At 38.2% G+C, this 25571-nt stretch overlaps 1 protein-coding gene across 3 annotated transcripts; it reads left to right on the top strand.

Moving 5' to 3' along the window:
* Positions 1-340: 340 nt before the first annotated feature.
* On the top strand, positions 341-3674 carry LOC127098220 (proline-rich receptor-like protein kinase PERK9). Of its 3 annotated transcripts, none has more exons than XM_051036757.1 (4): positions 341-595; positions 1324-1711; positions 1816-3185; positions 3286-3674. In XM_051036757.1, the coding sequence occupies exons 1-3, from the start codon at positions 578-580 to the stop codon at positions 1953-1955; spliced, it is 546 nt and encodes a 181-aa protein (XP_050892714.1). In that variant the 5' UTR covers positions 341-577; the 3' UTR covers positions 1956-3185; positions 3286-3674. The 3 variants fall into 3 exon arrangements, with proteins under 3 accessions (XP_050892714.1, XP_050892713.1, XP_050892712.1); XM_051036756.1 differs by lacking the exon at positions 341-595 and adding an exon at positions 602-1230 and having other exon boundaries at positions 1822-3185; XM_051036755.1 differs by lacking the exon at positions 341-595 and adding an exon at positions 602-1230.
* The last annotated feature ends 21897 nt before the right edge of the window (positions 3675-25571 follow it).

Genomic DNA, 25571 nt, shown 5'->3' with positions numbered 1-25571 from the left:
TAATGTTGCTGAACCTCTCCTGAAATTTAAGTGTACTGGATTGTTGAAGTTGAAGGCACTGTTTTGGAATTTTATGTTAGCTTTTTATAGTATTTATTTGCCCTTGATTTTGTAGTATTTGACATATTGTTGTAGTATTGTACCGGCTACAACAGAAACAATAGAAGCCTATAAGTATCACTTTTTTTACTAGAATATATGAGGTTTTTGTTAATAACTTGTTAGTGACAGTTTTCTCTTTTAGTTATTTTTATGCGATGTTGACCTGAAGACTTTTGAGATATCAAAAGGCATAGTCCCTATGCATTTTGATGAGAAAGGTACATGATGGCAGGTAGGAACCAAAACCCACTTTTTTAACTCTTTTAAAATTTTTGATTTGATGTTTCTGTTTGAAGGGTGGCTGTGGCAAGCAGACTCTACTGTGATAGACAACTTTCACAGCCTACTTAGTTCACCTAACTCCTTTTAGACCTATAATCTAACATTTTTTATTTCTTATTTTCTCTCTCTCACCCCCTTCTTATATTGTCCATCTTTCTCATTTTTTCTTTCTTCTCTCATCACGTTCCTTCTCATGGATACTCTTCTTCTGGTACGTTTTTAATTTATTTCTTCTCTCCCTCTTTTTCTACTTCTGGTACGATTTTAATTTATTTCTTTTCTCCCTCTTTTGTATGCCAACTTCTATGTCTCTTTTTTTTTTGGTGTTGGATATATTCAAGCATATGATGCTCTTGCTGATGCATTCTTGCCATGAGATTCAAACTTGTTTTAGTGTTTCTTCTTTTCTGATATGGTTGCCTCTTAATTGAGTTCATTGAGTTCTGCCCCATGATGGCACCATTCCTTGGTTGCAACGTGGCAGGTAGGAACCAGAACCTTGCACATGATGTATTCTCTTGAACTGATGCAAGTGTAAACAACAAATCTCCATGCATATTCTACTGATTTGCTTGTTCTTTTAATGTTTCTTTTCTGATATGGTTGCCTCTTTTCTGATTTGGGAATTAGTAAGTACTGTAAAGGTTCTAGCTGCAGAACTTCTTTTTCCTTTGTGGTGTTGCTCTTTTATTTGGATTTTATCTTACTGGAGGGGAGATGGTAGTGTAGTGAGGGAGATGCGTAACTTGGTTTTCTCAGTTTCGGGTGTTGCTTGGAATTTAGGGGTGTTTTGGTTGTATGCTAGTGGTAGCAGTTTGGGCGAGTGGTTGCAGCTGGTGCAGTGGAGTTATTAATCTATCTTTTAGTTAGTTTGCTGCAGACAGTTTTATTTTTTTCTATTAGCATTCAATCATACTTATATTTTTTCTTTTCTACTAGGTTGCTTCTTTCACTGTTGGGTTCTCGGTTGGCGCATATATAATTTTATGGATCATGCGGTGGAAGGATGGCAGAAACCACCAAACTCTAGACTCGAAATTCCAGTATGATCTACAGCAGCAGCTTGCGCTCTCATTGGAGGTACAACAGCCGCCTCCACCGTCCGTTTCACCGCCTCCACCGTCCGTTTCACAACTGCCGCCGTCCTCACCAGAGGATATCTCATCATCCGAATCACCGGAGGTACCGTCCTCACCAGTGCTGACGTCCTCCGGTAGTGACTTGGCAAAGCTGCCACCTTCACCACTATGTCCACCACCACTATGTCCGCCACCACACTATCCACCGCGTCATCCGGTTCCATGGTGTTCCCGACAAGCTCCCGTCGGTTAGTAATCCCGCCGTGAGAGGAAATATTTTAAAGATATTCGTATGTCAATCCGTTAGATTTCTTTTAATGTTTGTATGTTGTTCATTCTTTTTTTTTTTAAGTTTCAGCTGAGCTGCCAGTCTCAGTGGTGCTGCCGTTGCCATCACTCTATCCGATCCCATCAAAAGCACCTCTTCTTCCTTGGTTAACCTGTAAGGAATGGAAAAAATGGAATCGTAAGGCGGTTGGCATGAATCGATAAACCTTATTTTTATGTTTGTTTTGTTTAATATTTTGTTGGTGTTCAATATTGATGCTTAGACTTGAACTTTGACATCAAATTGAACATCACTTTTTTTGTATGTTACCTACATTTGGCTTAAACCTATGACAAACCTTGTATGTTAGCTAACTCTTGTTTCTCCCTTAATTTTACCATATGTTATGTGATTAAATAGATATCAGTATCTTGTTTCCACTATTTTTGGTTTATACAGGTCTGCATCCTATTATTTGCAATCTGTAATATTGCTTCTTCTGTTGCAAAGGAACTTGGAACCTTATTAAGTGGCGGGCTAGCTTTTAGTGAATGAGACACTACATTTTAAGAAATTCTGGGAAATTATTATGTTTGATTTTCTAAATGAATGGTGGGATATTATTATGTTTGATTGATCTCTGATCATTGAGAATATATGGCTAGTAATCAATGTAATTAGGATTAAGGTCTGTAGGTTTAATATCTCACTTGGAGAAGGATGTTGTTTGTTTTGGGGCAATAGTATTTTGGGATGAAATTTGGAATAAGAAAAACTCTAAGCAATTATTATTGAGAGTTTGAATTTGGAAAGTAACAAGGATTTTTCAGGGGTATGGGATGAAATTGAAAATGGGTTGAATGGGAATGAAGAGTGTTGATTTGTTAGTACCAATGTTAAGAAGTTGGTTGATTTTTTATTTCAAGATATGCAGAAGAAGTTACTTTTCATTTGGGTGAGCACACACACTCTTATATTTGATTATTCCTAGCTTGAACTTTAGTACACACTCTTCCATCGTGTCTCTCAGCCGCGCGTGGCGGCTCCTCTCTGGCGGTGCTTCCACCCGCTGAATCGGTTTTTCCTCCTGGATCCAGATTTGGTCTTAGCGTTTCCAAGAATTCAATTTATCTGCTCCAAGCCTAGAGCATTCAGTTGCTTCAGCTGGAGGAGGAGCATTGGATTTAGTCTTGTTGGAAACATAATTAGGAGTGTTGGAAATAGGACATGATTAATGTTGCACATTCTAAGAATTCTTTTTTGACAAGACATTCAAAGAATTACTTTTGCAGGATCGTTTGGACTGTACAATAAGTACTTTTCATCCACCTACTCAACCAAATAAAAAAATGGTGTTTAAGGATTTGAATAAAGTTTGGGATCAGTTTAAAAGTTTTAATGCTAAAAACACTCTGCTTGTTGATGATTCTCCCTATAAGGCATTGCTTAATCCCGTAAGTCAATTATTTTATGTTAACACATTAGAATGGGATGTTACTATTGTATTTATTTCTAGTCTAACTCAATTTCTGAATTCTTTTGTAATCATTTCAGCCACACACAACATTCTTCCCTCATACATATAAGTTTTGGCACAAAGCTGACAATTCACTAGGCAAGCTACATACCCTTACCTCTTGTTCAAAATTTCCTTAATCCTCTATGTGACTATATTGAAAACTACAACTGTTGTCTGATATTATTTAATTCAACACAGGAGAGGATGGACGGTTACGGATGTTTTTGGAAGGATTGGTGGATGTTGTGGATGTACATATTTGGTTTAGATGTTGTATATAGGGATCTTTGATGTATTTTCTAGATTGGCCTATGTTGCCTTTATTTTGTGGTTCACAACACTTTGTGTTTGGAAGAAAATACTTTGAATCCTATGTATATTATTTATCACTGGTTTGAGTTATGATATAAGTGTTTTATGTTAATCCTTCTCATTGTGAATTTGTGTTACGTATCTTTTATGAGCAGGTTATGTTGTTGTATGGTTACTTAGTGTAATACCCTAATTGTATGAATTTTAAATATACTCTGATTTTCTAGCTTATATGCTTTGGGTAGAATTGGGGTGTTACACTATTGATCTCAATCTAAACTTGGATGGGCAACAAGTACCTTTGCTGCTTCCAGTTGTGGAGGCGGTAAGCACAATTTCCTACAACCACAAACCCACTTACCTAAGCAAAGTACAGAAAATACTAGACACTCTTACTGAGGAGGTAAGTCAATTTTATTGTTTTCTTCACCAATAGAACTTCAAAGGTACTGTACATAGTTTAATTTTTAATTGTTCTCATTAGCAAATATGTTGGAAGCCGTACAAATTAGATCTTCATCGTCCTATACTGAGGGATCAGAAAATGTACAAGCTGCTTTTGGCCCCAATTTGTTGTATGAGTGCCGTACATTACCATACACCTCATTATGCCCACAAGCAATTTGTAGAACTTGAGGTGGTAGATGTGAATCAGATAATGTGGAAACTACCCATATACAAGAAAAGAAAAGATAATAGCGGACTGACTGCCCAAACGTTTTTATTTGATTTCGAGCTTCAACAGTGGAATGAAGGTGGAGTGTATTGTGGATACTGGATGAGAAAACATGAAGAAATGACCTTTTAGATCCAGTGCAGAGGCCTATTCCACTTGTCTCCACACTTAAAACACAACCCTTTTTTGCTCCTCTCTTCCAGCTCTGCAGGATTCAATCTCCTACCCTTGTATTTCTCATTTCCCCCACTACTGACTCTTTCCCCTTCCTTCTTAAATCCTCCAAAGTCTGCAGGATCTTTAAGTTTTAAGGGTCCTCCTCTATCTCTCCAAGAGCCACCCTTCTTATGCAGCACATCATTTTTCTCCTCAATGAGTAAAGCCCTGTCCATTAGGTCTGATAGGCTTTGACTCTCATGGAGTTTAAGCTCAGCTTGAATCTCTTCTTTCAATCCATTCAAAAAAATTGAATCCAGCATGATTCTCTCCTCCCTTCTCAAAGGAGCTACTAGCATTTCAAATTTCTCCATGTACTCTACAACAGACCCTTTATGTTTCAAACTTAACAAGGGTCCCATCGGATTGTGCAGTAAACCGGGTTGGAACCTTCTCATCACAGCAACTTTAAACTCTTCCCAAGTCCTCAATGGTGCCTGCTCCTCCCACCATTGATACCAATTCAGAGCTTTGTCTTCCATGGCTAGCACCACTGCATCTAACTTGTCACGCACCTTCACCCCATTTAGATGAAAATACCTCTCAACACGAACGAGCCACCCATACGCGTCCTCCCCTTTGAAAATCGGAATCTCCAACCTTCGTTTGCTTCCCAGAAAACGAAATCTATTTCCTCCACCGTGACGGCGATGTCGGGATCTTGAATCACGCGAAATCGCACTCCTTTCTCTTCCCTCTTCCTCGTCGTCATCATACTCTCCTCCACGTGGTCGTCCATTTCTCACTTGATTCCGAGCTGGTTGCTCTTGAATCAACTGACGAATTTGGTCCACTGTGACTTGCGATCTCGACTGCTGCTCCAGTACCAGCTGGCGAATCTGCTCCATTGTTCCTTCAAAGTTGTTCATCCTTTGTTCTATTGTGTCTATTCGGTTTTCCATGATGCTTCTAGTAAAAACCATCCACAGTGAAACGAAACCAAGGCTCTAGATACCAAATTGATAGGTTCAATTTAGTATCTTAAATACAGGAAATAGTAGTACAGAAAATAGAGTAGGAAAGTTCTGATTTTTATTGATGAAAACTAGAGTTCATATGGGATCTAGTTATACAAGCAATTACAGAAAGTTGCATAAAGCTGCAGAGGAAATATAAAGCAAATAGAGGCACTTAGAGAGGCCTGTACTCTCCTAGGAGGATATTCTCCACTCAAATTCTGCATACCACCATAGAGTGAGTGCTCCTCATTTATTGGCTTATTCCTAAATTCTCTTACTACTCAGTTGCTGCCAACTGTACTACCCATGTGCAGTGCTAACAAACTTTGTCTTATTCTCTCTCTCTCTCCACTTCTTACGTTTTCTCTCATAAAACTTACCATATCTACCATGTTGTTCATCTTATTAACAGGCTGCCTACTGCATCATTGCCTAACTTTACATCTCCCTTTCATGCCCTGTTTAAAACTATACCTGATTACACAGCACTTCGGATTTTTGGTTGCTCATGTTTTCCACACTTGAGACCCTACAATAAGCATAAACTTCAGTTGCGAAGCACTGAGTGTGTTTATCTTGGTATCTCTCCTCAACACAAAGGGTATAAGTGTCTTAGCAGTGATGGTCATATTTACATATCAAAGGATGTTGTTTTTAATGAAACCAAGTTTCCTTACTCTTGCCTGGTCCCACCTCCAAAAGAGACACCTACATCCAGACCCACCAAGTCCCTCCCTCTTAGGGGTGGACATCGGTTGGGTTGGATCGGTTATCGGGCCCAAATTCCCAATCCGACCTAACCATCGGTTGGAAAAAACATAACCAAAACCGACCGGTTTGCAATTCGGTTATTTTCGGTTTTGGTTTTGTTCGGTTCGGTTTCATAATGCGGTTTATTCGGTTTTAAAAATAATTGAGCTCATTCCAAAATAAACCCAACACAAGTGGATTTTATCTAGGATTTAAATAGCACAATTTTATACTATCAGCAGATTTCTGTGTAATTAGATAGAACTTCAGCATTTGTAAAGCATTTGTAAATATAAGGAAAGTATACGCCCAATTTTTTTTATAAGGATTTGTAAATATAAGATCAAAGCAAACATTGTTCCAAACGGCACAGCTCCAGATGATTTTTGCCCCCATATAAGACCGTTCAATACAAAGAAAATAGCAGAGACAGAAGCAGGGAACATGACTGCAGTCCTTAGGGAAATTTTCTTCCACTCTGATCCTTTGAACATTTTGTATAAGCGGGCTGATGCATAACCAGCCAAAAGCCCCATGAAAACCCATAGCAAGAGCATGACTGTCATTAGCCCACCTCTGTTTGAAGGAGAAAGGAATCCAAGGACAGCAAAGAGCATTGTTACTAGTATCATCCCAAAAAACTGAACACCAGTACCAACATAAACACACAGCAGATCTGAGTTGTTTGGTGGCCTGAAAACATCACCATGGACAAGCTTCCAACCAGTTTCTTCTTGTGCTTCTTCTTGGGTTTCAAGCTCGTTATACTTGGAAATATCGCAATAAAGTGTACGCAGCATTATCATTGCCACCATACCCGAGAGAAAAAGAACAATCATCAATGAGTTCACAATTGAGAACCAGTGAATTTGATCGTCATTCATCAGCAAATAGGCATCCCATCTTGAAGCCCACTTTGTAAGAACAAAAATTGTGATACAACAGATTCCTTGATTTTGATGATAACAAAGGATGAAACCAAAAATGGCACCCTAACGAAAAGTTTCTAAGTGTGCAGGACTCTGATGACATCATCAGATAGAGTACCAGATCAGAAGTATATTATCAAATGATCAAAAGCTCTGAAGAAGAAACAAGTTCAAGAAAGTCAAACTCTGAACTAAACAACAAGTATCAGAAGCATCTTAACAGGAAGTAAGTCCTAGAACCTCTGACTCTGAACAACGCTTTCTGAAGAATCTATTTAGATCAACATCAGAAGCAAGATTCCAAGGTTCTCCAGAAACACAAATACTCTGATTATGGATTTGCTAATCATGAAAGAGTAACGTTGAAGACAAGTAAAGATTTTCAAATGGATTTCCTAATTGAGAAAGAGACGTTAATCTCCAATCTCAATAAAGAAAATACTACTTGTGGTAAGTAGTCATTTCAAGAAGAAAAAGTCATCCTGCATTAGCTAATTATGTGATGGCGTAACTTCATCTCAATATCCACCAGTTTCAACTACTACTTCAACTGATCTATATAAAGGATTGAAAATCAATTTTTAGCAACACACATATACGAGGAAAAATTATACTGAAACATCAACAAGAAAAACACTCTTGCTCTTTATCTTCACGAAGCTTTTGCTTATTACGTGAAAAACTCTTGTTCTTAATTTTGTAATACTTGCTTTCTTAGAAGCACTCTAGTTTACATAAATCCTTCTTCCATTGTTTGTTGATTTCCTCAAGTGACTCTGTGTAGTCTGTATACTTGAGAGGGCTAAGAGATTTTGTATCTTAGACGTTGTTTGTAATCTTTCAAGATTAGTGGATTAAGTCCTTGTTGAAGGCGAAATCACCTTGGCCGGGTGGACTGGAGTAGCTTTGTGTTATAAGCGAACCAGTATAAAATCCTTGTGTGATTTTCTTTTTGAAAAGCGCTTATTTTTCCAAACAATTCAAACCCCCCCTTTCTTGTTTTTTTCACCTTCAATTGGTATCAGAGCTCCGGCTCTGTTATTGATTTTCTAATCAAATACTTAACCGTGTAGAGAGATCCAGTTCGAGAAAAACAATGGCCCACTCAAATGAAAGAGATTCTTACAATGCCAAGCCTCCTGTTTTTGATGGAGAGAAATTTGATTACTGGAAAGACAGAATCGAAAGTTTCTTTCTGGGTTATGATGCTGACCTATGGGACATTGTCACAGATGGATACAAACCTCCAGTCTTAAATGGAGCTGAAGTTCCCAGAAGTAAGATGTCAGAAGATCAGAAACGTATTTTCAAAAATCACCACAAGGCCAGAACAATACTTCTAAATGCTATATCATACAATGAATATGAAAAGATCACCAACAGAGAGACTGCCAAAGATATACTTGACTCTCTGAAGATGACCCATGAAGGAAACTCCCAAGTCAAGGAGACGAAGGCTCTGGCACTTATCCAGAAATATGAAGCCTTCAAAATGGAAGACGACGAAGCTATAGAGGCTATGTTTTCTAGATTTCAAACTCTTATTGCAGGTCTTAAAGTGTTAGACAAAGGATACACGACTGCAGATCATGTTAAGAAGATAGTCAGAAGTCTGCCAAAGAAATGGAGACCTATGGTTACTGCTCTAAAGCTGTCAAAGGATCTGAACAATATCAGCCTTGAAGAACTTGTTAGTTCTCTCAGAAGCCATGAGATAGAACTAGAGGAGGATGAGCCTCAGAAAAGGAACAAGTCCGTAGCGCTTAAGTCCAGATCTGAAAGACGGAAGCCTGACAGAACCAAAGCTCTTCAGGCAGAAGCTGAAGATACTGACGATTCTGAACCAGAAGACTCTGATGATGAAGAAGAGTTGTCCCTACTAACCAGAAGAGTCAAGCAACTCTGGAAAAAGAGGAACAACAACTTCAGAAGACCAAGACCCAGAGGGGATCGATCAGAGTCAACTTCAAAAGGTAAAGCTAACAAAGATATTACCTGTTATGAATGTAAAGAAACAGGTCATTACAGAAATGAATGCCCCAAGTTGAAGAAGGACAACCCCAGAAAAGAAAGCTTCAAGAAAAACACCTTCAGGACAAAGAAAGGACTGATGGCTACCTGGGATGACAGTGAATCTGGATCATCAGAATCTGACTCTGATGAACAGGCCAACGTAGCACTTATGGCTACCACATCCAGCAGCTCAGACGAAGAATCTGAAGAGGTATTTTCTGAACTTTCTCGATCTGACTTAGAATCATGTTTGTCAGAAACTCTTACATCTTATCAGAAATTAAAACAAAAGTTTAAAAATATTAAAGGCTGTCTTAAAGCAAAATTGAAGAGTGTAGTGAACTTGAGATAACAATTCTATCACAAGAAGATACAATCAAATCTTTAATGTTAGAAAGAGATGAAGCAAAAACAAAAAGCTCAGAATTAGAAGAAACGTTATCTCAAGCACCACAAACTTCAAATAAAATTATTTATAAGTATGAAGAAGCCTTTCAAGAATTTCTGAAGAATGGGATAGATAGGAGTATTATGGCATCCATGATTTATGGAGTAAGTCAGAACAATAAAAGGGGGATTGGGTATGATCCTAATGAAGATAAAACTTCTGCAAGTGATAAAATTAAATCTCCTTTTTCATATCACTACACACACACACAAGAACACAAATTTAAAAATGCTAGAAGACCCAAAGTTGTAAGAAACTCTGGGAAAACTAATCTAAAAGGACCCAAGAGATTCTGGGTACCGAAAGATAAGATTATCTATGTTGCAGATATCCTATGCAGCAAAGTTCAGACACCAGTCATGGTACCTGGACTCTGGATGCTCGCGACACATGACGGGAAGAAAGTCTATGTTCCAAAGTCTGGAACTTAAAGACGCTGGATTTGTAGGCTTCGGAGGAGATCAGAAAGGAAGGATCAGAGGCTCCGGAACTATTGGTAATGGTACTCTTCCCTCTATATCTGATGTTCTTTATGTAGAAGGATTAATGCATAACTTGTTATCCATAAGTCAATTAAGTGATAACGGTTATGATGTAATCTTCAATCAAAAAACATGTAAAGCCATTAATCAGAACGATGGCTCTGTCCTTTTCACAGGCAAGAGGAAAAACAACATTTACAAAATAAATCTTTCTGATTTAAAAGATCAAAATGTTAAATGTCTAATGTCAGTTCACGAAGAGCAATGGGTATGGCATAGACGCTTGGGCCACATTAGCATGAGGAAACTTTCTCAGCTAACTAAACTCGAGTTAGTCAGAGGCCTACCTAAACTGAAGTTTTCTTCAGATGCTCTGTGTGAAGCTTGTCAGAAAGGAAAATTTTCAAAAACATCTTTTAAAAAGAAAAATGTTGTTTCTACCTCTAAGCCTCTGGAACTTCTTCACATTGACTTATTTGGTCCTGTGAAAACAGCATCAGTTAATGGAAAGAAGTATGGACTAGTCATTGTTGATGATTACAGTCGCTGGACATGGGTAAAATTCCTAAAGCACAAGAGTGAGTCTCACTCTGTATTCACCAGTTTCTGTTCCAAAGTGTAAAAAGAATTTGACTCCAAAATTGTTAGAGTCAGAAGTGATCATGGTGGAGAATTTGAAAATAAAGATTTTGAAGAATTATTCGATTCTAATGGAATATCCCATGATTTCTCCTGCCCTAGAACTCCACAACAAAATGGAGTTGTAGAGAGGAAGAATAGGACACTCCAAGAAATGGCCAGAACCATGATCAATGAAACTAATGTAGCAAAGCACTTTTGGGCAGAAGCTGTAAATACAGCGTGTTACATTCAGAATAGAATCTCTATAAGACATATTCTAGAAAAGACTCCCTATGAACTGTGTAAAGGAAGAAAACCCAACATCTCATATTTTCATCCTTTTGGATGCTCTTGTTTTATATTAAATACTAAAGAACATCTGAACAAGTTTGATTCCAAAGCACAGAAAGGTATTATGTTAGGATACTCAGAACGCTCTAAAGGCTATAGAGTATACAACACAGAAACCAAAATTGTGGAGGAATCAATTCATGTCAGATTTGATGATAAGCTTGACCCTGAAAAGTCAAAGCTAGTTGAAAAGTTTGCAGATTTGGAAATCACTCTTGTAGAATCTGAGAAAACTCCAGAAGCAACTGTCACTCAAGACTCTGAAGAAATTAAATCTCCAGAAATTCCAAGGAAAGTTAAAAATCGTATTAACGTATCTGAAGATTTGATTTTGGGAAACAAAGATGAACCTGTTAGAACCAGATCTACCTTCAGAACTTCTGAAGATATTCCTCTGGGACTAGTGTCTCTGATTGAGCCTACGTCCTGTGATGAAGCTCTTCAAGATAACGATTGGGTGGCAGCTATGCAAGAAGAATTAGATCAATTCTCAAAGAATGATGTCTGGGATCTCGTTCCTAAACCCAGAGGCACTCATGTCATTGGAACCAGATGGGTTTTCAGAAACAAGCTGAACGAGAAAGGAGAAGTTGTCAGAAACAAAGCACGACTGGTAGCTCAAGGTTATAGTCAACAAGAAGGTATTGATTATAATGAAACTTTTGCTCCAGTCGCGAGGTTAGAATCTATTCGTCTTCTTGTATCTTTTGCTATTAATCATTCTATCAAATTATACCAAATGGATGTCAAGAGTGCATTTCTTAATGGTTATATTTCAGAAGAAGTGTATGTCAATCAACCTCCAGGTTTTGAAAATTCAAACTTTCCAGAACATGTTTTCAAACTTAAGAAATCCTTATATGGACTTAAACAAGCTCCCAGAGCTTGGTATGAACGATTAAGCAATTTTCTTCTGGAACAAAATTTTATCAGAGGGAAAGTTGATTCTACACTCTTCTGTAAAAACCTTAATAATGATCTCATGATATGCCAGATTTATGTTGATGATATTATTTTGGTTCTGCTAATATCTCTGTTTGCCAAAAAATTTCTAAGTTAATGCAGGCAGAATTTGAAATGAGTTTAATGCAAGAATTAAAGTTCTTTCTGGGAATTCAAATTAATCAAACTCCAGAAGTCACGTACGTTCATCAAAGCAAGTACATTAAAGACGTTCTGAAGAAGTTTGACATGACTGAATGCAACTCTGCAAAAACTCCCATGCACCCAACTTGCATTCTGGAGAAGGAAGAGGTAAGCAACAAGGTTTGTCAGAAGCTCTATCGAGGTATGATAGGCTCTCTTCTCTATCTGACTGCTACTATTCCTGATATTCTCTTTAGCGTCTGTCTTTGTGCCAGATTCCAATCAGATCCTAGAGAATCTCATTTAACAGCTGTTAAGAGAATTCTTAAGTATCTGAAAGGAACTCCTAACCTGGGCCTGATGTATGAGAAAACATCAGAGTATAGGCTTTCTGGTTTCTGTGATGCAGACTATGCAGGAGATAGAATAGAACGAAAAAGCACTTCTGGAAATTGCCAGCTTCTGGGAAACAATCTAATCTCCTGGGCTAGCAAAAGACAGTCAACAATTGCTCTATCAACTGCAGAAGCAGAATACATCTCAGCATCACTGTGCACAACTCAGATGCTCTGGATGAAGCATCAGCTAGAAGATCTTCAGATATTTGAGAGTAACATTCCTATCTTTTGTGATAATACTGCTGCTATTTGTTTAAGTAAGAATCCCATTCTACATTCCAGAGCCAAACACATAGAAATAAAACATCACTTTATCAGAGACTATGTTCAGAAAGGGATAGTAACATTGAAGTTCATTGATACAGAACATCAATGGGCAGATATCTTTACCAAGCCTCTAGCTGAAGATAGATTTCTTTTCATCTTAGAAAATCTGAACATTAAAAATTGCCCTGAGTGAAAAATGGCTCTGAAAAATGTAAAATGTGAATCTGATGTAAACAAATGTACTTCTGCCTCTGACTCTGATACTTCTACCAAGTTAAGAAGATATCTGAGTTAGAAATCTTCAGAAACCAATCCTTTGGTATTCCTGAAGATCAGATACATCAACACGTGGAGTACCAAGCGTCTAACCCTAGAACTTCTAGACAGCTGTCAAAAGAAATCAAAGGTCAGAACGTTTGAAATCTCCTAGAGCAGTGTGCGTACTGTTGGGATTAGACATTCATTTATTAGCTGTAATCATTTTTCCCCCCAAACGTGCTATTTTGATTTTTGTGCTAACGCTGGAATGTGTGTCGTTTTGCATGTTTTTACTTAGAGTATATAAACACTTTCTCTCACTTTTCACACTTATCACTCTCACTCACTCTAAAACCCTAAACCCTCTTTCGAAGCATTCTCTGCAAGTTCTTCATCAATCTTCATCTTCTTCTTCATGGATGCTCAACAACAAGAAGTTTTTAACTTCTCTCAACAGATGGAATCTAGTTCTAATCCCCAAACCTCAAACACTCAAACTCCAACCGTTACCGCGCGTCACCGTCACCCCTGTCTACAAAGAACCTCACGTTCTTGACCGTGAACGCCACATAAACCTTTCAACTCCCTTTGAAGGTTTGGATGTCTTGTGTGAATCGCTGGTTGATTTCGACAACCTAAGAAGAAATGGCGTTGATCTAACTGGAGAACTTCGTCAACAAGGGTGGGAGAACTATTTCCAAAGGTTGTATGGTCCAATCTACCCTCTTTTGGTCAAAGAGTTCTGGAGACATGCAGATGCAGATGACAACTTCATTGTCTCATTTGTTCTGGGAGTGAAGATAGTTATCACAGAAGCGTCTATTGCTTCCTTGTTGAATATGGAGCAAAGTGGAGGAAAAAGGATTTACAACATTCCTCCTAGGTCTAAGCGCATCACTGAAGTCATCAACCCAACAATCTTCAAACCAAATGTTGAAGGAAACCCATCTAAGAACAAGGAGCTACACCAGAACCTCAGAGTGTGGCTGAAGATTATTCTGGGAACTATCCACCATCGTCCAGCCTCCAACTCTTCTGATTACATTAATGCAGACCAGAAATGCATTTTGTACTGCATCCAGAAAGGTGTGAAGATCAACCTCCCTGCTCTCCTCTTCAGATATCTGAGAGATTCAGTCAGAGAAACCAGGAATAACATGAAGCCCAGATCCTACATTCCTCTGGGAAGATTGCTCTCTGACGTCTTCATTGAGCATGGACTGGTAGATGAGCTGGAAAAGACCAAGTTGATGGATGATCTGGCAATTGATGTGGGGAAGCCTCTGAATGCCAGAAACCTCAAGAGTATGGGGATTATCAAGAAAATACAAGTCAAGCCAACTCTGGAAACATCCTGGGATAGCTTGAAAGATCAGAGGAAGATGCCTCATGGCCTGGCCAGATTCTTCAAAAACGAACCCAGAGATGCTGTTGCCCTCTACCTTCATCGTCTGCTGGAAGAAGGTATTGATGTCTCTGATTTCAGCCTCGATGACTGTCTGGACTCTGAAGAAGATTTAGTCAGATACAAGAGAGGTATTTCTGAGAGAAAGATAGCACCACCAGCAAAGAAAGCCAGACTTGAAGGAGCTTCTGGAAGCGGATCTTCAGCTCCTCTGCAATTTTCTACTGGTAAGTCTGTTCCTCCTGCTACCTCTGAATTTATGATGGCTTCCTCTAACCCTCTCTCTTCACAAACCATTTATACCACATCTGACATTTCACCCTCAATCACCAAAACCTCCCAACCTACACCAGTTCTAAACATCGCCAGAACTTTCATTCCTCCCTCTATACCTGCACTATGGCAAAAATGACTTTTAACAGCGCATCTTAGACAGCGCTTTTAAAAGAAAGCGCTGTCTAAGGGTAAAATTAAAATAGCGCGCTGAAAATGTTCCAAGAAAATAATGAAAGCGCTTTTAAATATAGACCTTAGACAGCGCTTTTGATAAAGCGCTGTCTAAGGTCTTTAAGTTTTAAAAAAAAATTAAAACCAAAAGCGCTGTCTAAGGGGGGTTTAGAAAGCGCTTTTGGAAAGCGCTGTCTAAGGCATACCTGAGAAAGCGCTTTCCACAAAAGCGCTGTCTAAGGTGTAATTAAAATAAAATTTCAGACTTCATTTCTATTTTCGTTCTCTGTTCTTTTGTTTTCAAGCTTCAACCAGCGGCGACAACCCTAACGGCGAAAACCAGCGGCGACAACCCTAACGGCGAACACCAGCGAACACGAATACACTTGCGGTATGTTCTTCAATCTTTCTTCATTTCTATTGTTCATGTTATTACAACTGGTTTTTCAAGTACAGTACCCACCACTTCATACATTCTGCAGCGTCATTCCCTTATGCATCATTGTGAAGCTTTAGCTTTTAAGTAGCTGATTGTTGTACTAGTTCATATACAATTTTGATTGGAGTTGTGGTGACTAAGGTAGTATCTCACCATAAGTTAGTGCTTGACAATGTTCTTCATGTGCCCTCTATCACTAGGAACCTGATATCTGTCTCCAAATTTTCTGTTGATAACAATGTTGTTTTTGAGTTTAGGGTTGACAAATTGTGTGAAATGTCAGGTTTCTAAACAAGTTCTTATTGAGGGATTCCTTGATAATAATGGCTTGCACTGCCTTCCCAAGCTCTCATTGAAGCTCTCAGGGTTCAATTGCTTAAATAAATCCTTGCCTACACAGCTTGATGCTCAAGGCTACACTGTTGTCAAACCTAGTTTAGATGAGGTTTCCTCTTGTAATTCTTTGGCTGTATGGCATCATAGATTAGGTCATGCCAATTTCAATTCTGTCAAACAAATTCTCAGAAAGTGTAATGTTTCTCTACCTAATAAACATGATTCTTTGTTGTGTAAATCTTGCAATCTAGGCAAAGCTCATAGATTACATGACCCTACTTCAACTACTGTCTATGATAATGCCTTTGATATTATTTATTCTGACTTGTGGGGTCCCTCTCCTAATCCGTCTAGTCCTGGCTATAGATATTACATTGCCTTTGTAGATGGTCACACTAGGTATACTTGGTTATACTTTCTGAAACAAAAGTCAGAAGCTCTACAATCCTTTAAGCTATTTCATGTGTTTATTCAAACTCAATTTAAGACAACTATCAAGTCAGTCCAATCTGACTATGGAGGTAAACTTAGATCTTTCTCCAAGTTCTTAGTAGACCTAAGCATAAGTCACAGGCTTACCTGCTCACATACATCTCACCAAAGTGGATATGTAGAAAGAAAACACATTCACATAGTTGAAATGAGCCTCACCCTACTTGCTCATTCATCCATTCCTGTAACCTATTGGGATCATAGTTTTTCCACTGCAGTTTATTTGATCAATAGGTTACCATCATCCATACTCACTAAGTTTGATTCACCATACCATGCTCTTTATAACAAACATCCTAGCTATCAAACCTTGAAAGTGTTTACTTTAGTTATGTATTTTCGTCTGGATTAATTGTTTACTTTAATAAGTAGGGAAACCATGGATAAAACATGGATCTGTGCCGATCGAATGACCAAAGAGTACGAGAGTGGGGTTTTGGAATTCGTTAAGTATGCTGTTCAACACGCTGAAAACCCCAGACGAATGCATTGTCCTTGCTTGCGTTGTTGTTATATTGGTAAGGTTGACGCACATGGATTGAAATCGCATTTGCTGAGGCATGGAATTGATCAAAGTTATCAGTGTTGGATATTTCATGGTGAGAAAATTAACGAGAATGTTGAATCGAGTGGAAAAAGTAGTACGACCTATGCTTCATACGACAAAGACACGGAAACATACGATTGTGATCGAGTTGAAGAGATTGTAGAAGCACTGGAAGAAGATCTTCATGATTGTCCTGAAATGTTTGAGAGGATGGTAAGCGATGCAGAGAAACCGTTGTACAAAGGTTGCACTAAATTCTCAAGACTTTCTGCGGTATTAAAGTTGTACAACTTAAAGGCGGGCAATGGATGGTCGGATAAAAGTTTCACAGAGTTGTTGGCCCTTATGAGAGAAATGCTACCGGATGATAATGTTCTTCCTAATCGAACCTATGAGGCAAAAAAAATGTTGTGCTCTATTGGCATGAGCTATGATAAGATACATGCTTGTCCTAACGATTGCATTTTGTTTCGTAACGAATACGCAATGTTAAATGAGTGCCCTAAATGCGGTTTGTCTCGATATAAGAAAAGATTATCTCCCGCAAAAGTCTTATGGTATTTTCCGATAATTCCGAGATTTAGGCGCATGTTTCGTAGTGAAACCGATGCAAGACATCTTACTTGGCATGCAGATGAAAGAATTATTGATGGAATGTATCGGCATCCGGCTGATTCACCACAGTGGTCGAAGATTGATAATGATTATCCTGAGTTTGGATCAGAAGCAAGAAACCTTCGATTGGCATTATCTACTGATGGAATGAACCCACATGGTCTTCAAAGTATCTCACATACCACATGGCCTGTGATTCTTATGATTTATAACCTACCTCCGTGGCTATGTATGAAGCGTAAGTACATGATGTTATCTATGTTAATCTCTGGGCCTAAACAACCAGGGAATGACATTGACGTATACTTGACACCTCTGATCGAAGATTTAAAGATTTTGTGGGAGAACGGTGTGGAGGTTTATGATGGATATAGGAAAGAAAGTTTCAATTTGAGGGCGATGTTGTTTGGCACAATTAATGATTTTCCAGCATACGGGAATCTATCTGGGTATAGCATTAAAGGTCAACGTGCGTGTCCTGTTTGTGAAGACGGAACCGATACGATTCGATTGGAACTTTGCCAGAAGAATGTGTTTCTCGGTCATCGTAGATTCTTACATTCTAAACATCACTACCGTGGGTGGAGAAAAGCATTCAATGGAGACACCGAACATCGTAGAGCTCCACCCGCATTGTCAGGTGAACAAGTTTTTGAAAAGGTGAAAGATGTGCGTACTGAGTTTGGCAAGCCTTTTGCACATAAGATTGTGAAAGGTGGGTGGAAGAAAAGGTCGATATTTTTTGAATTGCCATATTGGAAGTCTTTGTACGTGAGACATTTTCTCGATGTTATGCATATTGAAAAAAACGTATTTGAAAGTGTTATCGGTACATTACTCAATATAAAAGGCAAGTCTAAGGATGGCCTTAAAGCAAGGGAGGACATGTTAAAAATGGGAATGAGAACTGAATTAGCACCCGTGAAGAAAGGAAGACGAACATATCTACCACCTGCTGCTTTTACTTTATCTAGAAAGGAGAAAAAATTTTGTGTAAGTCTCTGAGTGAAGTTAAGGTTCCAGAAGGATACTCATCTGATATCAGAAGACTTGTTTCTATGAAAGACCTCAAGTTGAAGAATTTGAAGACACATGATTGCCATGTTATAATGGAACATTTTCTACCGATAGGTATACGTTCTATTTTGCCAGAAAAAGTAAGAAGTGCCATAACTAAATTGTGTTTTTTTCTTTAGGTCAATTTGTAGTAAGGTGATCGATCCCGAGATCTTACCAACACTACAAAAAGAGATTGTAATTACCTTGTGTGAGCTTGAAATGTATTTTCCTCCGTCTTTTTTTGACATAATGGTTCATTTAGTTGTTCATCTTGTGAAAGAGACACAGTTGTGTGGACCAGCATATATGAGATGGATGTACCCTGCTGAACGGTACATGAAAATATTAAAAGGGTACGTGAAATCCCGAAGTCGACCAGAGGGTTGTATTGTTGAACGATACATTGTTGAAGAAGCTGTTGAGTTTTGTACTGAATATTTGTCTAACGTTCAATCGATTGGACTCCCCAGAGCTCAGATTTTCGACAAAATGGAAGGTAAAAAATTAATTGGGAATAAAATTGTGACAATATCAAGGGATGAACGGGATCAAGTTCATTTGTATGTTCTGCACAATAATAATGAGGTTGAGCCATATGTTGAAATGCACAAGGATGTACTCCGAATGTTAAATCCGAACAGAAATGAAAATTGGATAGTTATAGAGCACAATCAAAGTTTCATACAATGGTTGAAGGATCATATTTATTTGAAGCGCTCTTCAGATCCTTCTTCGGTAACAGAAAGGTTGAGATGTTTGGCGTATGGTCCAAGTTTGCATGTGTTTTCTCATAGCGCATATTCAATTAATGGATACACATTTTATACCAAAGAACAAGATGATAAGAGTACTATGCAAAATAGTGGTGTCACCGTGCTAGCTGAAGCAATGCATATATCAAGTATGAAGGACTTAAACCCCAAATATGCAAATTTGTCATATTTTGGAGTTATAGAGCATATTTGGGTGTTTGATTACGAGAAGTTTCAGATTCCCATCTTTGGTTGCAAGTGGGTGAGTAGTAGTGGCATACAAATGGATAAGTCTGGATTTTTGCAAGTTGATTTTACTAGGGTGGGGTACAAAGATGAACCTTTTATTCTAGCATCTCAAGCTAAACAAGTGTTCTATGTGAATGACCCGAAGAGTACAAAATGGTCTATAGTGCTTTTCTCTAACAAAGTGACTGATGATAGCGGTGTCGATCAATGTGATATTGATGTTGAGAATGAGTCATGCATTAGACGGAATGAGTTGAATAGAAATGATGAAGTTGAGGATCTTATACCGGATGAGTCATATATAAGAAACGATCATAATGAGGGAATTTGGATCAATTCATCCGTACGCATTGCTAAGAAACAAGTGATTAATATTCCAACAAAGAAAAGAAAGAGATGTTAGTGACTTAGGTAAATTATCCATGGTTTCTTTATGTTTTTTTTTCATTTGTTTTGATTATAAGTTATATGTGGTAATGCATGATTTCATTATATTTTTGTATTCAATTGCTTTGATTATAAGTTATATCTGATAATGCATGATTTCTTTATTTTTTTGTTTTCAATTGTTTTGATTATAAGTTATATTTGATATTTGATGGTTTCCTTGGTTTATTACAGGTTAGACATGGCTGATGACCAACATGAGGAAGTTAGTAAAGTATCCGCGGAAGAAGAAATCCGAAGAGGCATCACAGTAATGCGAAGGGTGGTCCAAGGAAGATCTCGAGGCATCATACTAGATGTCTCTTGGAACAACCAGGGACAACTTATAGAACCTAATGGGCATACCTTAACTAGTTTCATCGGTGCACTAGTAAGGAATGAAATTCCCATTACGTGTGATGATTGGAGAAATAAAGAGTTGAAAGAGTCCAAAGAAAAAATTTGGAGTGAGATAAAGGTACAATCATTTGGCCCTTAATTATACCGTATCAATTATATTTTTTTCAATTACCGATACTAACTATCAATCTGTATGTTTTTCTTAGCGATGTTTTAACATCGAAGAAGAAAGAAGAGGGTTTTGCATGAAATTGGCCGGAAAGCTTCTTAGAGGGTTTCGGACATTTTTATCATCCAAGTTCCTTAAGGATGCGGATGGTAATTTTGTGGATGCGGAGCTTCCTAGAAAATATGAAAGTTTGATATCGGCTGAAGAATGGGAAGCTTTCAAATCCAAAAGACAAGATCCGACTTTTCAAAGAATAAGTGCTACGAATCGGGAAAGCATCGAGTCCCGCATATCCGTACCGAAAAGGACGTGTCGGATATGGACGCTTAGAACAATCCATGGTAAGTATTTATAAATTGCGAAAACAAATTTGTTCATCATATATTAGTTTTATCTGATCAAATTGTATGACTTAATGTGTAGCTGCAGAAGGAGGAAAGTTCAGAAACATCTCTTCCTGCACATGTTTTGTGGAAGGAAGCCCGTGTGGGCAAATCCGGAGTTCCTCAAGAAGACGTTTTAAACGTATACCAGAAATGTGTAAGTATAACATTTTTTCATTAATTGAATAACATTTTTATACACAAATATTTGACAAGTATACGGTATTCATCTGATTTTTCAGGAGGAGCTATCTCAGACTCTATCTCCCGATGATACTAAGAACATACTTAGTCGGGCATTAGATGTCCCTGAGTATTCTGGTCGGGTGAGGGGTAAGGGATTTGGAGTCACTCCGACCTCCCTCAGTGTTAGAAAAGGAAAGGCTCCTAGTAATCGGGAGCTTCATGCAAGATTGGAAGCCATGCAAGCTGAGCTTGATGCACTGAGGAGAGAAAGAGAGGCTAGCGCCTCAACGGTATACAGAGATGCTTCGGACAAAAACAGTATCAACTGTACCTTTCAGCCGAACATTCCAGAGGTAATTACATATAATTGTCTTAAATTGAACTGTTTGCTTAAATTATGTATTTGACATATATACACATTAACGATTTCTTGTTATTATTGGTTTTAGGGCATTTCCCATTGTCAGCTGTATTTGTCGTCACCACACTATCGGATGGTTGGCAAGGGAAAAGTGCATAACGTTAGCGGAGTATTACTCCACACTAGAGAGCTCCCTGCTGGATGTTTGAAGGTATCAGTTGATATTGCAGTTGACCCGAATGCATTATTACCATATCCTAGCGATGATTCGGATGCAACAACGGTGCACGAAGCAGTAGGTTCGTTTGTTGCATGGCCGACAAACCTCATATGCGTAGGATATGAGGTATGCTTAAAACTTATGTTAACTTTAATGTGTATATTCAAAGTTTAAAATTTATGCTTAAAATTTTACTTACATATTTTCCTTGATTATGTTAAATAGACTCCCACAAAATCCAAATCAAGAAAAGAGGTAATATACAATTATATGACATATATTCATGGAAGTTGTTACATTCTTAATTTGATCTAACTATTTATATGACATGTAGGTTCAAGAAAATGAGGTTAGCAATGCCTCCGCACAACAAATAAAGGAGGTTAAGAACGCCTCCGCACGGGTAAAAAGTTCTGGTGCTAAGAAGACCGTAGCTAGGAAAAAACCTACCACCAAGTATAGGTCGTGCCTCAGGACATTTATAGAGATGACCGATATACCGACCGGAGGTGTTCGGACTATACATATGGAGGAAGGGATTTTCGGCTTTGCTCACGACCAAATGATTGGTAATGAAGACTTCATGCAAGTATTTGGTCATGAAGAAATCGGCGTCAACGTTGTCAATACATATATTAGGTAAATCCGGTCTACTTTGTTTTATTAATTCGGTTTACTTTATGTTAATCCGGTTTACTTTATGTTTCAAAAGAGGTGTTAATGATGTTTTTATATTAGGTTTTTGTATGACAAAATGATGCGCCCCAATGATTTGGACCAGTCATTCGGATTCTTAGCACCAGCGAGCATCAACTTAGGTGCAATCTTAAATAACCCGGATTCCGTGACGGAGTACGTTCTTCGGATCCTCAATGACAATAAAAATGCGGAGAAGTTGTTTTTTATACCGTTTAATACCGGGTTAGCATTTCATTCTAAATTCATATTTTATAATTATTTTCCAAGTTACCATCTAACATTTGCCTAATCATTACAGTGGACATTGGTTGTTGCTCGCAATCAATCCTATCCGAGAAATTGTGTATTATCTTGACTCGTTAGGAAATGATTGGACAACATACCCGGATATGAAGCGCCTAATTGACACGTAAGTGAGAATGTTCAAAATTTTTCTTAGTTTATGTTAATTGTTCTAATTGCTTCATTTTTATTTTATTAGCATCCTACAAGCTTTTCGGGCCCAACGAGATATCCAAACCTCAAGGAGGGGCGCCAACCGCATTACATGGATTAAAGTGGCGGTATATTTTTAATTACCACATTTTTTATTATATTAGTGATGACACTTGATAAAACTTAGGATTTATAATCCATATTTTTTTTTCATGTAGTGTCCTCAACAACGTAATCAAATAGATTGCGGGTATTTCGTGTTGAGGTTTATGCGGGATACTCTTGCTTTGGGCCGATTAGTGATTCCCACCGATGTATGTATTACTAACTTATGAGTTAATTTTATATTTACACATATCTCATATAATTAAATAGTTGGAATTAATTCAAAATATTTTTTGCTTCATATGTAGTACTTTGAGGAATTCAAGTGTGCATTTTATACAAAGGATCAAGTGGACGAAATCAAAGAGGAGTGGTGTCAATTCATGATAGAGCTCAAAGTTTTTTCATAAATTTGTGTAATTTTGTAGTATATTTGTAATATATGTAATGACTTGTAAATGTGTACATAAATTTCGAGTATAGGTAATGACTTGTAAATGTGTACATAAATTTGTATATATTTTGATACATTTAAGGCAAAATTGGTTTGAATTGGTATATATATATTTGTTAGCCAAAAATTGGTAGAAAAAAGGCCAAAATGGCATGTATAAAATGTGATTCTGTCTGTCAAAATCTGGTTGAAAACAGGTAGAAATTCTGGTTTATAAACCTGGAAAAAATGTGGTTTAAAACAAAAGCTACAAAAATTTTCGTATACATTAGACAGCGCTTTTGGAAAAAGCGCTGTCTAAGGGGGGGCTTAGACAGCGCTTTAGGCAAAAGCGCTGTCTAAGCCCCCCCCTTAGACAGCGCTTTTGCCTAAAGCGCTGTCTAAGGTATACCTAAAAAAATTAAAATAGGGGGGCTTAGACAGCGCTTTTCAAAAAGCGCTGTCTAAGCCCCCCTATTTTAATTTTTTTAGGTATACCTTAGACAGCGCTTTTGCCAAAAGCGCTGTCTAAGGTATACCTAAAAAAATTAAAATAGGAGGGTCTTAGAAAGCGCTTTAGGCCAAAGCGCTATCTAAGGGGGGGGCTTAGACAGCGCTTTTAAGATTTCAAAAAGCGCTGTCTAAACCTTTAGCAGCGGAGGTTTAGACAGCGCTTTAAAGCGCTGTCTAAGGCTAAAAAAAGCGCTGTCTAAGGTCTTGTTTGGCGTAGTGCTGCACAAACTCACCAAAGCACCTCATCTTCATCATCCTCAGCACCAGAATCACCCCCATATGTTTCCCTCTCATCTGACCCTGAATTTTCTGATCCTGAATCACCAACCATAGCCACACTTTACGCTCATAGACTTGCTTCACAACAAACACAAACCACAGAACCTGAAATAACTTCACCACTCCAACAAACAACCACCATCCCCTCTGAAACTCAACCCTCTGAAATTCAACCATCTGATCCCCACACCTCTGATATCACCCCACCAAAAATTCCCGCTGCACCTGAAGCAGAATCTGAACCCTTAGACTTAAACCCTCTTTACGCTTCATCCCAATCTTCTGAACCTCAACCTGAACCAGAAATTGAACCAGAACCTCTCACTTTAAATCTCAGCCCTCCAAACTCTCCACCTCACACCTCTGAACCAGAACCTGAACCTGAGCTTTCTAAACCTACCCTTAAGGAAGCCATCTTTATGATTGCAGAGGCTTCAGCTCGAAAGGTTGATTCTCTGGTCACTAACTCTGAAATCAGTGATGATCCTGAATCTGTAAGGACACACTGGAACAGAGTCATTGGCTGGATGACATCTGAGTCCTTTAGGCTGAAGAGCATATCTGAACAAGTCAGAAATGACTACATCAGAAATGCTGAGGCAAGACTCCAGGAGAGACTTGCCAGAGAGGCTGAAGCCAGAAGGCTGGAAGAAGAGAGGTTGGCCAAAGAAGCAGAAGAAGCAAAAAGGTTAGAAGAAGAACGACTTGCTAAAGAAGCTGAACTCCTAAGGCAAAAGGAAGCTGAAGCAAAGGCTCTGGCAGATGCAGAAGCTCAAGCTGCTGCTGAAGCTGAAGCTCAGCAAGCTCTGACTCTGGGGGAGTCATCTTCTGTGATTCCTACGGTTCTTCAGACTCTGAAAGAACTCAAGCAAGATCAGAATGAACTCCGGGCCAGAATGGACAAGCAAGATACTGTCAACGAAAACATCCAGAACATGCTTGCTAAGCTGCTTCAGAGAATGCCTCCGCCTCCGAACCCTTAGGCACTTAGGAGTTATTTGTTTTTACTTGCCTATTGTTTTTGCTTCTGTCTTCTTTTGACTCTGATATTTTTCTTGTTCTTTTGAACCTGATGTTTTGTTTGTTGCCTTTGTGCTTCTATCTATGAATTTCAAGTTTTTCTCTTTATTTATTTTCTCTTTACTTATTTTTTTTTTACTATGTCTTTTTGATTCTGACAAAAAGGGGGAGAAAGTAATTATTAGCTCTGATGAAAATATTGTCTAAAACCATCAAGCATTCTGCAACATTTTTTTTTATATAAACAAAATTATCTAACTTGGATTTAAGAAATTGCAGAAAATCTCAGAAACCTCTTCACTTAAGAAACTCTGGTAAGAACTTCAGAACCTCTGAACTCCCTAGTACTATCTAAGGGGGAGCTTCTGTCTATCTGATCTATTTTTATTCATGTTTCATCTGCTAATTAAAGTTGTTTTGTCATCATCAAAAAGGGGAAGATTGTAAGAACAAAAATTGTGATACAACAGATTCCTTGATTTTGATGATAACAAAGGATGAAACCAAAAATGGCACCCTAACGAAAAGTTTCTAAGTGTGCAGGACTCTGATGACATCATCAGATAGAGTACCAGATCAGAAGTATATTATCAAATGATCAAAAGCTCTGAAGAAGAAACAAGTT

The sequence above is a fragment of the Lathyrus oleraceus genome, chromosome 6 (assembly GCF_024323335.1).
Source record: "Lathyrus oleraceus cultivar Zhongwan6 chromosome 6, CAAS_Psat_ZW6_1.0, whole genome shotgun sequence".
In the NCBI taxonomy this organism is placed as follows: domain Eukaryota; kingdom Viridiplantae; phylum Streptophyta; class Magnoliopsida; order Fabales; family Fabaceae; genus Lathyrus; species Lathyrus oleraceus.
The sequence above is the reverse complement of the archived record's forward strand: the minus strand, read 5'-3'. Positions and strand labels throughout refer to the sequence as shown.